The sequence below is a fragment of the Passer montanus genome, unplaced genomic scaffold (genome assembly GCF_014805655.1).
Source record: "Passer montanus isolate IOZ18808 unplaced genomic scaffold, ASM1480565v1 scaffold33, whole genome shotgun sequence".
In the NCBI taxonomy this organism is placed as follows: domain Eukaryota; kingdom Metazoa; phylum Chordata; class Aves; order Passeriformes; family Passeridae; genus Passer; species Passer montanus.
Genome location: NW_024368041.1, coordinates 8,910,662 through 8,927,208, shown reverse-complemented (window position 1 = coordinate 8,927,208; position 16,547 = coordinate 8,910,662). Strand labels below are relative to the sequence as shown.

Below are 16,547 nucleotides of genomic sequence, written 5' to 3'. Positions count from 1 at the left end.
AAGTCTAGGAGTTCAGGTGTGGAGACTGGCAGCCCACAAATCCCACATAAAAGCTGATTTATATTATAGAATAGTGTTTAACACTTGGATAATTGTCTTTCTTAAACAGACATTGGTTTTATTTGTTGTTCCAGTAGGCCTATTTAAGTGTTTTTATTTCTTCTTCAAATCTGTTGTGTTTATAGACCAAATCTATTTTTCTGGGGTTTTTTCCCCCCAAGTGTTCTAAATCTGTAATATTTTATATCTATCATTAATGATTTACCTTTAACATGCTCTTAATCTTGAACTTATAGTAAGAAATAGGAACAAAAAAGAAGCAATGCATTGTTGTTGGGGTTTTTTTGAGAAATGTTTTCCCTTTTAATATGGTGACTAAAGTGGTCATACCCACTATATTGACCAGCTGAATAGTGGATTAATGCAACATGACAATTACAGTGCTGTATTTTTGAAGAAAACTCCATATTTTTACTTAGATGTGAGCAAACTTTTATTTTTCATTTTATTAAGATTCCTTGCTCTTCCTTCACTTGCTCATAATCTAAGTATTTACACAGGAAAATAGCAGTATTGCAAGTCTTAATGATCTTACTGTGATCTACGTTGTTTGGGCAGATACATTTACTACTAAATGATAATCAGATATAATCTAATTGCTCATAGCTGGAAATGGATAGTGAATATTAAAGTAATATATCAGCACATCATCAATAAATCAGGAATATGTATTGCATTTTTTGAACAAAGAACACAACAAAAAATGTAATATATGCATCAACAAATAATCTGTGTCTGCCTTTTGGTCCTACTGTATCCTATTTGATGCTGCTTTTAATCTTTTGACCATTGAGATTCTTTTTGCTGGAGCAAAATAGTGATTGAGAGGCAAATGTTGTTTGAAGACAGGCCAGCATTTATTCAGTAGGAATAATCAAGTGAACATGAACAGAAATTGTTTAGAATTGCTTGCCCATACATCAACCCAGTTATCAGTGGCAACACCTCATGATGCGTTTGACCGAACTAGAAAAATGCCCCATTTCATACATTTAAGCCATCCATGGTTTTCTTGTGGTAGACCAGATAATTTGATATATTTCTGTTTGGTAATGGGCATGGTGACATGCAGTAGAAGTCACTGTCTAGGTTAGTTGTGACATTATAAATTATTTGCTCATCTTTAAATAATGTTCTTAATGTGCAATTGGACCTGTGATTCAATGTTTTGTTCCTGAACTAAATTGTAGCCTTAACATCAAATACTAGATAATTCTTACCCCTTGCCATCTTTTTATTTATTTTTGCTATTAAACATAATAATGCCACTTTTTAATGATTTAACCATAAACAATATTTCTTTCTGTTTTGTTAAGGGAATCGAAAAAGAGAGAGAAGATTACTTGGACATTGGTCACTGCAGAAGGAAAAGTTCTGAATGTGAATGTGCCGAAGTATGTGAGGTTAAGAGGTTAAACAGTCTAATCTCTCTGTAGTTGATTTGGGCAACTATTTCAATATATGTGACAATCCAAAAATAAGAGGGCTGAGAAATTCTTGCTGTAGTATTATATTCCTTGTGGGACAACTGTATTCTAAATTTATATTCTGATGCTGGAAAAAGAATCAGTTGTCATTGCGCTAAGTGTTGAAGATTGTTTAATTTAACATCTTTGTCTTTAAAGATGAAGAACTTGTTTTTCTGTAAAAGATACAAGATATTTTAGTCTTTTCCCTTCTATAGTAAGGCTCTTTCTTGGAGCATCTTGCTAATAGTGTAAAAAGTTTAACTGTTGAAGATAAATGTGAATGTGAAGTCATTTTAAATGTGAAAAGATACATCCCAGTAATCTTTCTGGACAAAATCATTCTGTCCTCCTATGACTGGTGTAACACTGGCAGAATTGGGAAGGATAATCAGCTTCTGTGTCATGAGGCCCTGTGACCCTGAGTGAGGTCTCCAGCAACACAGGATGGGGATACAGAGGAGTGTCTTGTGTTTTACCATTTTGGGTGTTTTGGAATGAGTTTCCAGGCATATCAGCCATTGATTTTACTTGAACCAAACCTTCATTTTCTAAGGGAAAGCAGGGGACTGAGTGCAAACATTATTCCTTGTAAACAGCTCCCCATAGGGCCTCCTGCAGCAGAGTGGGGTGAGAAAGTGGCCACTTACCTCTCTGCTGTTCTGTGAAGAAGTTTTTCCATTTAAGAATGATTTAGCTGCAAAACCAAATCTATGAACATGCTTATCATTAGCATGAAAACTGCTTTCTAAATCTTGGAAATTTAGAAGTCTTTGCAAATTCAAGAAATTTTATGTAGTGCAGAGTTTTCAGTAGAACAAAGAGAGTTAAAAATATGGAAGATTTTAGTGTCATGTTTAGTGTCATGTAGAGCCATGTTTAGTCTATCTATACCAGTAGATACTTTCCATTACATTGATGTACTTTTTTCAGTAAAAATATGTTGACTGAAAAAAAAATTTGTATCATTTTCTAATCCAAAAAGACAAGCCTAAATTAATTTCAATCTTATGTTAATAGAAGTTGTTTGTGCCTCTAAAAAGCAGAGACATTTAGACGAAATATCTAGCTATCTTTTTAGAAGAAACAGAGTTCACTGTTTGTAGCATCCCTGTTTGTGTCACCCGCGTTTTCTGAATTTAGTCTGTGGATGTGCCCACATAAAGGCAGACCAATGAGCATTTTTTGTCATGACTTCAACAAGAATGTCACAGCTGTTCAGTGCAATCTGGCAATGTATTGGAGAGACATAAAGAATGAGATACAAGTAAGCAGATGGTGTTCTCCAAAGTTTTTGCTTCAACGTGGAAGTCTCATGTCCATAAAAATGTCCAAACTTCTCTGATGTTCTTTTGGAAAGTTAGCAAGAGGGATGTCTGCTTGCTGCTGAGGACAGACTGTTTCTCTTCTTCAGTTCTAATTAAGATTCCTCCTGGAAAATTTTATGATTCTGTCCTCTTGTTCACCCTTCATGTTTTAGTGGATTCTCAAGATCAGTGATGCAGTAAGACAGGAAATAAAGCTGTTTTGTATTCTTTGCATTTTTCCATTAAAAAATACTTGAAAACTACAACCCTTTGTAAACCTTCTTGCAAATTGACTGTTCTAGAATATAGGAGAGCAAAGAGTGAAAAATATATCTATAAAATATTTTTATTGCTGAAAAAAATTTATCATCTGATCTGTTAACATTTAAGCATCTTTCCATTACCTGAACTCATCTTATCTAAGTATTTTAATGTCACTGAAATAGCCCAGATAAATTATATTAAGCAAAATCCTTTCATTTAATACTAAAAACTAATTTATCAAAAGCTTCTCATTTGTAGGTAATTTCATTCTCTTTTCTCTCTGCTTTCATTTTCATGGGAAATGTTTGAGCATATGAGCAGAACTTGTAAGTCTAGACTAGATCTCCTTACAGTAGTAGTAATAGATGGCATCAATTTATAACTGGAAAGATTCATTCTCAGTTTTAAGAACACAGCCAATAGTTCACAAACACACAGCTAATACAATCTACAGGCTCATTTTCAACAAATATAAAGCTTATAGAATCAAGGATATTATGCAAATCATGTTTTACTCTGGAAATGCACAGACTGATTTTTATACTTGGGGCAAATCAATTACTGTGAAAAAAGTGCATGTTTTTTAAACATACAGTAAGGTTAGAAAGACAAAATTCTGTGTTTTTCATGCATTTTGGAACTGTATTTTTCTATGAAGATGTAATAGAGCAGACAGGTTTCACCAGCAGATGTCTCTCGTTCTGCATTGTCAGAATGAACTTAATTTTAACTGACCTTCAGCAGAGGATTTTTTTTTAAATTTTCTTGTGGTTTCAGTAGGGAGAACAGAAAATAAATATCAGAATGACCTTGGCTCAAATGCCAGTTACTTTTTTCTGTTCATGGGGCAAATTGCAACTGTTTCTAAATGATCATATGACATATTGTATAAATGGTGTTTGTATTCATCTAAAATTGCTAACATTTGAACTATGCTGTATTGTTTGCTTATTCACTCCAGCAATATTTATCCTGGAGGTGTTTCTTGTCATTGTTATTAGGCTTCATTTCTCTCTGAAAGATGATGAAGAAAACAATCAGATCGTCTTGGATCTTGCTGTTTACAGGTCAGATCTTTTTTCCCAATAATTTTTGCCACTCATAAGATGTAATACACAGTGTTTCAATTATACTGCTCTCTGTAATGGGGACTTTTCAAGAAGAAAACAAATAATGTCCTAAGTGGATAATGGAACCAATCTCAAAACCTGTGCCAAAGAAGTGAGGCTGAATAACCAAAGCTCCTTCAGACTGTTCTGTTAATCCTGAATGGACACTGTGTCTAATAGACGTTTTGGGAACTGATATTTTCTGCAGCCCACAAGCAGGTGTCTTCCACACCAGTTCTCTTATACATATGTAAAATCTTTTCTGTTCTTCCTTTGCAGATAAGGGCTGTAGGGAATGGGTTTTTGCTCATGCTTTGGCCCTAGAAGTGCTTCAGTACAGTTCGTGTGCTTCTAGTTAAATTCTTTTTCTCCCTGAGACAGAGTAGACTTGTCTTATTTTCCTTGATTAGTGGAAAGAGTCCATGGCTTGTGCCTATTCTTGAAATGTACCAGAGCATTGCTTGGAAGAAATTTGGTTGAATCAGGCAAAATATGACAAAGAGGTAGTACATATACTGCTAAGCATCACAATGACCTTTTCCATTCTTCAGGAAGGGGCTGGAAACCCACAAATTTATCTATCCATAATAGATAGATAGACTTGTTACATAAAACTTGAACTAGTTTTATAGCACAAAAATATTATTCATGCCTGGTGTGCTTTCCTTGAAAGTCATTAATTTCCCTCAAAAGAAGTTTGCTCTGTTTCTGACTTATAAGATACAGATATTTTTCTGGAACCTCAGAAAACCTATTCAGGTGCAATAAATTGCTGGATGTACTGCAGAATCACAGAATCATTTAGGTTGGAAAAGGCTTTCAAGATCATTAGTCCAGCTTTTGACCCACCACGGCACTAAGTGCCACGTACAGTCATTTCTTGAACACTTTGGGACCCTGGGTAGTCCGTATTTTAATAGTCTGTGCTCACTTGTAAGAAATGCAGACTAAAACATTTGAAAAATTCACCTATAAAGTAATGTTGTAAAAGAAGGGAAATGGGAAATACATACTTGTGCATTTCCTTGAGTCACATCAGGTGTCACATAGGGAAGACCCCATGTAAAAGTGGAGCTTTTACAGGCCACAAATTTTGTTTGAAAGATTTAAAATTACTGTGCTTTCTGGGAATAGAAAGTATATCTGTTCATTGTTTTCCAGCAAATTCTGTACAAAAAAGGGAATTTCTGTTATAACTGTAGTAGTAAAACCTTCAGAAGGAAAAGTGGGAAATTTTCACAATTTTAAGTAGCACGTAGATTAATTTTCATATTAATGTAAAGAACTAAACTAACAGATGAAAGAGCTTTTTGTTTTCCTCAAGGATTTTGAATTCTTGTAGTTATGCAATAATTAATGTCATGGACTTTACAGAATTTAGACATTATTATAAATGACATTCACAGGAAGATCATGGGGTGTTTTTCCCCCAAACTTTAAATCCTAATAGTATTTTGGAAAATTTAATAACTGAAATTTAAGCTTGTGCTTTATAAACTGTGAAAATTTAAAGAGCTATATGGTCTTTGTTGATTGATTAATTTGTTTCTGTTTCATTCTGAAGACATTTGGACACTTCGTTACTTGATGTTGATGTGCAGCCAACTTACATACGAGTACTGGTGAAGGGAAAGGTTTGTGATTTCTTGTACATTCATTTCAAATCAAGAGTTCATGTTTGCCGTAGTTATTCAGGGGACTCTGGATCTAACTTCTCTAAGTTACCAATCATTTGCATCTATGCAGAGTGAATGTTATTTCAATACCAATTATTTTGAACCACCCATAAACTGTGGAAGTCCTAACCAGAAGACATATAAAGCCTGAAACAAAAGTTCACTTTCCTTCTCTCCTCTCTTTTTACTCCCCCCACTCAGTGTACCTTAATTCACTTTAGAAGAGAGCTTCCTGGTTGCCCTAGGCTAGAATTTAGCAATTTCACAGTCTGGAATTTGTAGCTGACAGAAACCAATGGATGTATATTCTTTTGGAAGGGCATTTAAAATGTCGTTCTAGTGTTCTCTCTTCTCAGTGGTTTTAATTTTATCATCATTTTAGAAAAAAATTCAAAGTACTTCCACAGTAAACCAAAATCCCTATTTTTAACTGAGCCAACTGCATAAACAAGACTTGAGAATTGATTTATGTCAAAATAGACTGGATAATCTTTCTCATTTAATTGCTAATATAAGTCAAGCATCATTTATAACCTTCTTTAGAAATGCCACTTCAGGAATGGCAGCAATTCAGGAACATACATCTGACTCTACTTGTAAGCAAAAGCTATTTAGCATAATTTATTAGGTTTAGTAATACCATACATAAAGTGAAAGCATTTAGACCTGCAGTGTCCTTAAAATCAAAGGATGAGATAATGGTGGCTTTGTATTTGTTTTGTCCATGTAAAAGAATGAAAAAAAATATTTTAGCATTATCTACTTCAATTACATTTTGTTTCATAGCCTTTTCAGCTTGTGCTCCCTGAGGAAGTGAAGCCAGACAGCAGCTCTGCTAAAAGATCACAAACAACTGGCCAAGTACTTCCACAGTAAACCAAAATCCCTATTTTTAACTGAGCCAACTGCATAAACAAGACTTGAGAATTGATTTATGTCAAAATAGACTGGATAATCTTTCTCATTTAATTGCTAATATAAGTCAAGCATCATTTATAACCTTCTTCAGGTTATGGCAGCAATTCAGGAACATACATCTGACTCTACTTGTAAGCAAAAGCTATTTAGCATAATTTATTAGGTTTAGTAATACCATACATAAAGTGAAAGCATTTAGACCTGCAGTGTCCTTAAAATCAAAGGATGAGATAATGGTGGCTTTGTATTTGTTTTGTCCATGTAAAAGAATGAAAAAAAATATTTTAGCATTATCTACTTCAATTCCATTTTGTTTCATAGCCTTTTCAGCTTGTGCTCCCTGAGGAAGTGAAGCCAGACAGCAGCTCTGCTAAAAGATCACAAACAACTGGCCATTTAATTGTCACCATGCCAAAGGTATGTAAAATAGGAGACATCACACAAAGGTCCTTAAACGTTGTGAGTACTTTGGGAATGTCTCTGAGTTACAGGTAACATCTGGCTTGCTAAAGATATGCAGTCTTGCCTTTCCCATCAGGGCATATTTTCCAAAAAAAGGAACATTGCATAAAGACAATTTAATTGCAGACCCAAGCCTTAGTATTTAAAATCCCTCTAAAGGAGCATAACAAAAATCAGTATTAATAGAAATTCATATTTCCTTTACTTTAAACAAGATCAGCTTTTTATGTGCTAAAAGAGACTATGCAAAACATGCAGTATTATGCAAATGTCGAAGGAGATTTTTATTTTTTTTAATAATGAAAATAAACACATACCTACTTCCTTTTTCCGCTCGTGAAATAATAAGAACAAATCAGTTTATCAAAATTTGTGTGGCACACATATCTATGAAGGTTACATATTTATTCAAATAAAGGGATGATGCACTACTCTCATTTCTCATGTGTTTGGAAAAAGAGTTGCTTAATTAATTTTCCTCTCATGCTCTGCCTGGCTGGAAAGGATCCCCTGACCAGCTGTACAAACTACTCTGACCATAGAGCAAGAAGGTTGTGGCAAGATGGTGTTTCAGCTGAAACTGCTTGGAGCAGACAGGGAGCTGGAAGTTCTAGGGAGATGGAGTTCCAGAGATGAGAATGGATTATATGGTGGGGTTCTGGATGCTGAGGGAGAAGTTAATCAACTGCAGCATCTTTTGCTGTTGTCTGGGGAGGGTTGGGCTGCTTTTTAGGCCTCTGTAATACAGTAATCCACCCCAGGGATAGTTATAGGGAAAACCAATCTCTTGGTGCTCTAGCCTTACCCTTCTGGCCTTTAGGAAATTTCTCTGCTTTGTAAGGGCAGGGGATATGTGTGAGTTGACCAGAATGTATCAAATACAACATTTCCTTCTGAAGGAAGAAACTATTTAGCTGAAATAACTTCACCTGCTATATGAGGTCATTTTTTTTTCTCTTTGTGCTCTGATTTAATTCTGAGACTATGCATCTAAACTATGCATCTAGTAGCTCTAACTTTTGTGGTTATTACCTTCTATGTTCCCTTCTACACTCCAGTCCCATACCATCTGTCTGTCCCTATGAGGACAGCCCCTCATCGAATCACAAACTGTCTCTCTAGCATCAAACATGCATTTTTGCCAAAAATTGTAAGAACACTGCAAATTGTACTTACTTGGTTAAGGTGGGTATTTTCTGAATGTTCAAAATTCACTCAAATGAGAATTTATGTTTCCATAAATTTGCTTGAAAATGAGGCCTTGACATTTGTCATTTTGGATAGTGCAATTTTCAAATGTATATGATTTTTTTGTTTAATAGTTACTTATCTTTGCAGTTTCTGTCCCGTATTACTCATACGTCTTGCTAGTTCCTTTGTGGATGATCAATGCCTTAGAAAATGTAAATATTTCCAAGTGTTTCTGGATATGTATTAACTCTGCTGCCCACCTATAAAATCATACCTAAATCAGCAAAATGAATATTCTCTCTCCACACCGTGATTGAGAACTGCCTTTATTCCATTATTAACTTTATATTTAATCTACCTTGATATTTTAGCTACACCTACGTATTTTGCCTAGCCTGAGGCTCTGGAGCATACTTCATCTCAGAATACATGATTCTCATGAGGAGAGAGGAGCACTATAGAATAACTGGGTAGATGTTCTCAGCTTGGACTTGGTTTGGTATTGCTTGAGTAGCTTGGACACAGGGAGAGATGCCTGGATGGAATGCTGCAGGGTGTCTTTGTTGTCAGTGGATTCTGGGAAGCAGCTTTGCAGAAAAGCACCTGGGAGTCTTGGTAGCTGAACATGAGTCAGCAACACCGTCTTCTGTCCAAGAACCCCAGCTGTGTCCTGAGCAGCTTAGGAGCACTGCCAGCAGTTGGAGGGAGGCCATCCTCCCCCTCATCCATCCCCCCATGTGAGAGACACATGGAGTGCTGCGTCCAGTGCTGGGCTCCCCACTGCAAGAGAGACATGGACCTGCTGGAGAGAATCCAGGAAAGGGCCACAAAGGTGATCAAGGAACCAGAGCAGCTCTCCTGTGAGGAAAGACTGAGAGAGCTGGGACTGTCCAGCCTTATCCCCCCATGTGAGACACATGGAGTGCTGCATCCAGTGCTGGGCTCCCCAGTGCAAGAGAGACATGGACCTGCTGGAGAGAATCCAGGAAAGGGCCACAAAGGTGATCAAGGAACCAGAGCAGCTCTCCTGTGAGGAAAGACTGAGAGAGCTGGGACTGTCCAGCCTGGAGGAGAGAAGGCTCAAGGGGATCTTATCAATACACAGAAATACCTAAAGGGAGGCTGCAAAGAGTCAGAGCCAGGCTCTTTTCAGTGGGGCCCAGTGACAGCACCAGAGACAGTGGGCACAGACTGAAATGCAGGAGTTCCCTCTGAACTCTGACTGTGAGGGTGACCAGGTGCCTGCACAGGTCACCCAGGGAGGTTGTGAATCCTCCATCCCTGGAGATGTTCTAAAGCCCTGGATGTGGTCCTGGGCAGCTGGCTCAGGTGGGCTCTGCTTGATTAGATGATCTCCACAGGTCCTTGCCAATCTCCAGCATTCTGTGATCCTGTGAACTTCAAGGATTTGCTGACCAAAGATGGATCTGTCTTACTTCACTGCAATTGCATATGAAGGATACTAACCCATTGTTCACTGTTCTTTTTACTGTCACAGAACCTGTTCTCTTCCCCTAGAACTGAAATAGAATGCTCAGTTTAAATTTTTGGGGCATAGATCCTCTTCAGATGATCTCTAACCGTAAAAATTTTATCATTATGACTAATGGGATGTTATAGAGGAATAAAAGTAAATGATTAATGATTGACAACAGGAAGGCAAATAGATATTTTTCTTGCAGGATATTGTGACTGATTTTATCAATGCTTCAGAATACTAGTTCGAGATCAGCAACTTAATGGGAATTCCTCTTAGTAAGTTAATAGGAAGACCAGAATACATTCAACTTCTTTCAGGCTGTGTCAGTGACAAGACAAGCTTAATGACTATATTACATTGTATTTTATCCTTTTGTTTCTAAAAAACAGTTATCTAAATATTTTTTTTGTTTTGCGCCTAGATAGATGGCCTAGCACATTCCTTACATAACTGAAATGTTGTCCACTAATCTAAAAATAGTTTCCTATAATAAGCTTTGTGCAATAGTATCCTAAAAATAGCTCTGTCTTCTCAGTTACACAATAGAAATCTATCTGAATTCTAAGTGGTTTTCACTTGTTTTAGTGAGCTTCTGATCAGGTTAATAAACCTTTCACCATTCATCTTCCAGTCTGTTTATAGTTTCCTAGTCTTTAAAAACAAAAGCAAAACCTCTTTCCTTGCCTCTCTGATGAGCTTCTCACATCACAGATGTTGGAGATAGTAAATTCCACATGAAGTAAAAGAAAGGAATAATTTTCACATTCATTTCTGGAAACATATTTTTAACCATATTACTTGCTATACAACAAATCACCATATAATGGTGCCTTTCTAAGGCAGTGTTTACCAACATTTTTTGGAAGGTCATCAAAAGAAACTGAAGGACACAATGTTCAGTGAAATAATATAGTGACACTTTCAAAGTGTAGTGTTTATACTGCAATAATCCTTTGTATGGAGATTTTACATGAGTGAGGTAACAGTGACTACATTGTACATGCCTTGTGTTCTGGGAAAAATATTTGTGACATGAAGCTTCTCAGATTTTGAACCTCTATGCTCTGGCAGCATCATCTTTGCAGATGATGCAGGCAAATGAAAAACTGGGAGACTCTTTAATAGAATTTGACTAAAATTGGCATATTAAATAAATGATTTCATAAAGTGTCATCAGTACATTACACCAACATTTTAATTACTCCCTCCGTAAAAGCATCAAACCCCAGTGTTATTAACAAGCAGGTTTTATTTAGGGTTCTGAGACATCCTCTGTCATGTTTTAAAACTTTCTTTTTCTTAGTTTAGTGAGTCAGAGAGTAAAATTTGGACTTTTGATTAATTCTTTACTATATTACCAGCCACAAATGAATGCTGACAGCTTTTCATTGCAGAGGATTTCAAAAGAGATTAGAAATTTAAAGATCAATGAGATTTAGATTCCTTAATTAATCTAAAAATATGAGTGGTGTGTATTATGCATGTCAGTGTTATTTGATAGAATTACTTTATATAATTCTTACTTATCTAGGTATGGTAAATGCAGTAATATTTCATTACCATCAAAGGCATGTGGAGACACAGCTGTGGAACCCTAGAAATCTAATAATCCTTAAGCATAAATATGTTTGAGGGAAAATCTGTTTACTCAGAGAAATTCCCATTGTAGAATAAGAAAGCCATTGTAGGAAAAAAAAAGACGGACTGAAAATATGAATAAAAATATGTCTTTCGGATATCCCTTCTGTTTTCTCAAATATACTCTAGATTTTATTTAAAACATCTCTATCTAGAATCCTTTGACAATGATCTTAGAAGGCATGCATTTTCTGTTTTCTAATTAATCATTGGATCATAGGATATGCTGGGTTGGAATCATAGGATATGATCAGGATCATCAAATCCAAGTCTTGGCCCTGCACAGGACACCTCAAGAGTCACACCGTGTGCCTGAGAGCATTGTCAAAGTGCTTCTTGAACTCTTTCAGGTGTGGTGCTATGACCACTTCCCTTGGGAGCTGGTTACAGTGTCCAAACACCCTCTGGGTAAAGAACCTTTTCCTAATATCCATCCTAAATCTCCCCTGACACAATTCCAGGCATTCTCTTGGGTCCTGTCACTGCTCACCTGAGAGAAGAGATCAGTGCCTGCCTATTCTGTTCCTCTCATGAGGACATTGCAGACCTCACTGAAGCCTCCCCTCCACATTCTTCAGGCTGAAGAGACCAAGTGACCTCAACCACTTCTCATACAGCTTCTCCTCCAGAGCCTTCACCATCCTTTTGGTCTCCTTCATATGCTCTCAGCTTCATGTCTTTTTATATTGTGGTGCCCAAAACTGTACACAAAAATTTAAATATTAGAAATCAAAGTGTTAGTATTGTAAATATTAGTATCAAAGAATAACTTTCAGAAAGCTTCATTATATTAATTTAGTTCATTTTCTTATATACCACAGGCTTAAAATTTCACACTGTTATCTTACCACTGGGCCCAAAGTAGGCAAATCCTAACCCTTCCTAAGTTCCAAGGTCAGTTCTTGTCAAGGATGTATTTTCATAGGAGTGCAGAATCAGCACCTTTCTTCACCATCCTTGATGGTGTGCTGTGAGGACAAAGTAAGAAGCACAAGTCTCAGGGGGATCAGCAGAATGAATTTCTGTTGAAAACAACAAACATTTGAAAAGAGGAAAGGTAGAAAGAAACCTCTGTCATCAGAGCATATACAGAACCAGAGGGGTTCAGCCTTTCACACTGATTTCCAGAAACAGATGACTGAAGCTACAGACTCTGTCTTTTTATAATTTGGGGTTCAGAGTGGAGACTAAATTCAAAGGGCTTCTGGAACAGACTGCTCTCAAATCAATTGGACTATGAAACAGTCAATAATATGAACTACTTGGTATAGTTCCTGTTCTTCCTCCTTTCAGATGTTTAAGGGATCCCTCTCCCATGCTGTTGTTATGAAGAGAAAGAGACAAGACATCCTTTTGCAATCTCCTTTTGCAATGAGATACCCTTTTGTCAATAACCAGTCTTCCAAAATATCATGATGGATGTGTTTTCTTTGAGAAGGGGAATTCATCTGGACTTTGAACCTAAGTTTCTGCTTTAGCAAAGAAGCTGAGGGAGTTTGTGGTCACATGTCATTTGAGTGAGGAGATTGCAGAGGATTTAAAAAAAAATAATTCAGAATGTGTACTTGGACACCAGAACCAAAATGCAGTCAGTAATGTGTGTTATTAACATGGTGCTAAACAAGATGGTATGTATTTAAACACAAGTGGATATATGTATTTAAAGACTCTTTTATGTATAATTTTATAAATGTTTGACTATATTTCCATTCAGATAATTTGGTTTAACTTGCCTTATGTCTGTGTTTCATGCTGAGTGAAGTGTTAAAATGTAACAGAAAGAGTAAATGTCACAAGAGAAAATTTATGCAGACACTCACAATTTTCTATTTTTGAAAGATTATTTAAATGCTTGCAAGCAAAAGTGTCAACTTTTATGAGAATTATGTTTTGTCTATTTTTATTTTAGGCTAAAGAAATAATCCTGGCTAAGCAAAAAGTTTCAGCTTCAATTAAACATTCTGACTGCAATACACAGCAAAAAAACACAAGAAGGTAATTCCTTTTTATCTTCTGCATCAGTTTTGTTTTTATCAGTATGTTATTCACATGACAGAATCTGTAGTTCTTTTATGTTATTGATGAAAATATGAAAATATTGATTAGTGTCAAGTAAAAGTATGTCTAAAAGCTTTAGATTAATAACCTGTCTGGTGCTGTTTATTAAAAAGTCATCTCCTTCAATAGCAGAGCCAAAAATCCACTTATTTTTGCCTGTCATTTTTTCCATCAGCTTATTCAGGTTGTTAACTGATATATACTGAAACAAAATCACCTACTGAGAATGGCCTCTGCAGAATTCCTTGCTGTGGAGCCCAACTCTGGAAACCTTTTAGAAAGCAGTTATTTTGAATCTCTCTCATGAATGATTTTCCTAGTGTTATACAGGTTGATCTACTGCTCTAGTAAATAAGTTCAAAAAACAATTCTATAAGGTTTTGTAACACAAATCCATCCTATTAAATATGATGTCAACTCCAGCTCTTGAAGTCTTGTAATTAATGACTGCCCAAAGCAAGTGAATATCAGTGATGCACTATTTTCTGTTTTTACCCTTAGCAATTGCTACTGTAGATAGACAGTGGGGTTCATAAACACTTGGCCTAAGTACAAATACCATGATACATGTTTTAATCTGTCCTTTTCCTTTTGCTATAGCAATGGTATTCATACCAGAATAAGATATTGTAACAGCAAAGTCCCTTAAGCTGTTTATCCATTTATATTTGAAGTGTTTCACTTGTTTCCTTGTTTGATTTTATTGTGTTGAATCTTGTTAAAAAGGCTAAGCAGTTAGTAAAAAATGGCATTTTGGATCATGGCTGTTCTTGGTCTCAATATTTAGGACACTGACAAAATGGGTCTGCAAGAGTCAGTTGTAATTAATTCTATTTTCAATTTCTTATTTCTAAGAAAAATCAGTCATTAACTTCTTTTCTTGATGATCTGCCTTATGAGAAGATGAGAGGGCACCTGCAAGAATTTGTGGAGGTTACTAGTGAGCCCCAATGACTGTACCCTTTCCTTAAGCAGCAGTCATTACAACAGTGTATCACTCTGATTACAGAGTATTTCAAATATTTTTAGAAGGTCTAGGTCAAGTGGAGCGTATTTAACTCTCCATTATACTTGCAAAGTCATGGAAATCAGGTGAAGTTCCTGATGACTGGAAAAATGGAAATATTGCACCCATTTTTAAAAAAAAGAATAGAAAGAAGGAGGCTAGGAACTTGTCAGCTGACAGGATATCATCCTCACCTTTGGGTTTTCTACTCTGCCTGGGAATCGTGGAACAGATCCTCCTGGAAGCTGTGTTGAGGCACACAGAGGACAGAGGGGTGATTCAGGACAGCCAGCACAGCTCCACCAAGGGCAAGGCCAACCTAGTGGCCTTCTGTGATCAAATGACTGTATCAGTGAACAAGAGAACAGCTACAGCTCTCATCTGTCTGGACTTCTGTAAGACCTTGGTCATGGTTCTCCACGACATCCTTCTCTCTAACTTGGTAAGGCGTGGATTTGATGGATGGTTGGTTCAATGGATCAGGAATTGGTAGGATGGTTGTGTCCAGAGGGGAGTAGGCAATGACTCAGTCTCTGGATGGAGATCACTGACAAGTGGTGTCCCTCAGGGATCAGTACATTTTCATGTCAAGCACACTCTCAGCAAGTTTGTGGGTGACTGGGTGGTGCAGTTCACATGCCAGAAGGTGGGATGCCATCCAAAAGGATATGAATGAGCTTGAGAAGTGAGTTCACATGAACATCATTGTGTTGAACAAGATCAAATGCAAGGTGGTGTACATGGGCCAGGACAGCCCCTGGTATAAATAAAGGCTGAGAACAGAAGGGATTGAGAGCAGCCCTGAGAAGAACTTGAGGATACTGGTAAATGAAAAACTGGGCATGAGCAGGCAGTGTGCTCTTGCAGGCCAGAAAGCCAGCCATGTCCTGGGTGGCATCAAAAGCAGCATGGACAGCAGGTTGAGGAAGGGGATACTCCCTCTCTGCTCTGCTCTATCAAGACCCCACCTGGAGTTCTGCATCCAGCTCTGGAATCCTTAGTACAGGAAAGACATGGATCTGCTGGAGCCAATCCAGAGGAAGGCCACAAAAATTATCAGAGGGCTGGGAGCACCTCTCATATGAGGAAAGGCTGAGAGAGCCTGTGTTCTTTGGTCTGGAAAAAACAAGGCTTCAGGGGGACCTTCTAGCAGCCTTTCACACTAAAAAGAATCTCCTAAAGAAGATGGGGACAGATTTCAAGGCATAATTGTTAAAAAATTTTAAAATTTTTTAAAAAATTGTTACATAAAGTAAAAGAGGGGGAAAATATAAGAAAGAATTGTTATGAAGGTGGTGAAACACTGGCACCAGCTGCCCAGAGAGGTGATGAGTGCCCCACCCCTATAAACATTCAAGGTCAGGTTGAATGGGACTCTGAGCTGCCTGATTTGCTTGAAGATGTGCCTTGCTCATTGCAGAGGGGTTGGACTCGATGACCTGTGAAATTCCCTTCGATCCCAAACTATTCTGTGAGTCTATTCCATGACTCTTGCTTGCAAAAGGAACAGTGCTTTCCCACAAAATGCAGCTAAATCTTTAAATCCATTACAAGAAAATAAGTTAAAGAAACAACTTGTGGACTAGGAAAATGTATTTCCTTAGAACTCTCTGCCTTAAGTTTTGGCTGCACAGTAAATATTTAAATAATCATAGAAGCATGGAGGTAATTATGTGAAATGGTGCCCTTTCCTGCCAGCTGATGAACTAGATGTTCTGTGGCATAGTGAAACTCCAAAAATTTGTGTTTGATTTCTGTGCAGTTTTAACAATATGCTTCCTGCAGATTTTAAGGATTAAAATATTACAGGAATATATACCACAAAAGTAGAAGTAGGAAAAGAGTCTTTGAATTACAGATCTTTCTAAAAATAGTATGTTTTGACCTCTTTAGCTGAAAAGTCGCTGACTAG

General features: G+C 36.9%; 1 protein-coding gene across 3 annotated transcripts in view; it reads left to right on the top strand.

Annotated features, from left to right (window-relative positions):
* DNAAF11 (dynein axonemal assembly factor 11) overlaps nt 1-16,547 on the top strand; it is a 36,471-nt gene that overhangs the window by 11,521 nt on the left and 8,403 nt on the right. For all 3 annotated transcript variants that reach the window (XM_039715528.1, XM_039715529.1, XM_039715530.1), the window contains 5 exons: nt 1,377-1,454; nt 4,099-4,164; nt 5,771-5,840; nt 7,122-7,217; nt 13,481-13,566. In XM_039715528.1, the coding sequence (XP_039571462.1) occupies nt 1,377-1,454; nt 4,099-4,164; nt 5,771-5,840; nt 7,122-7,217; nt 13,481-13,566 (396 nt within the window). The remainder of the gene's footprint in view (nt 1-1,376; nt 1,455-4,098; nt 4,165-5,770; nt 5,841-7,121; nt 7,218-13,480; nt 13,567-16,547) is intronic.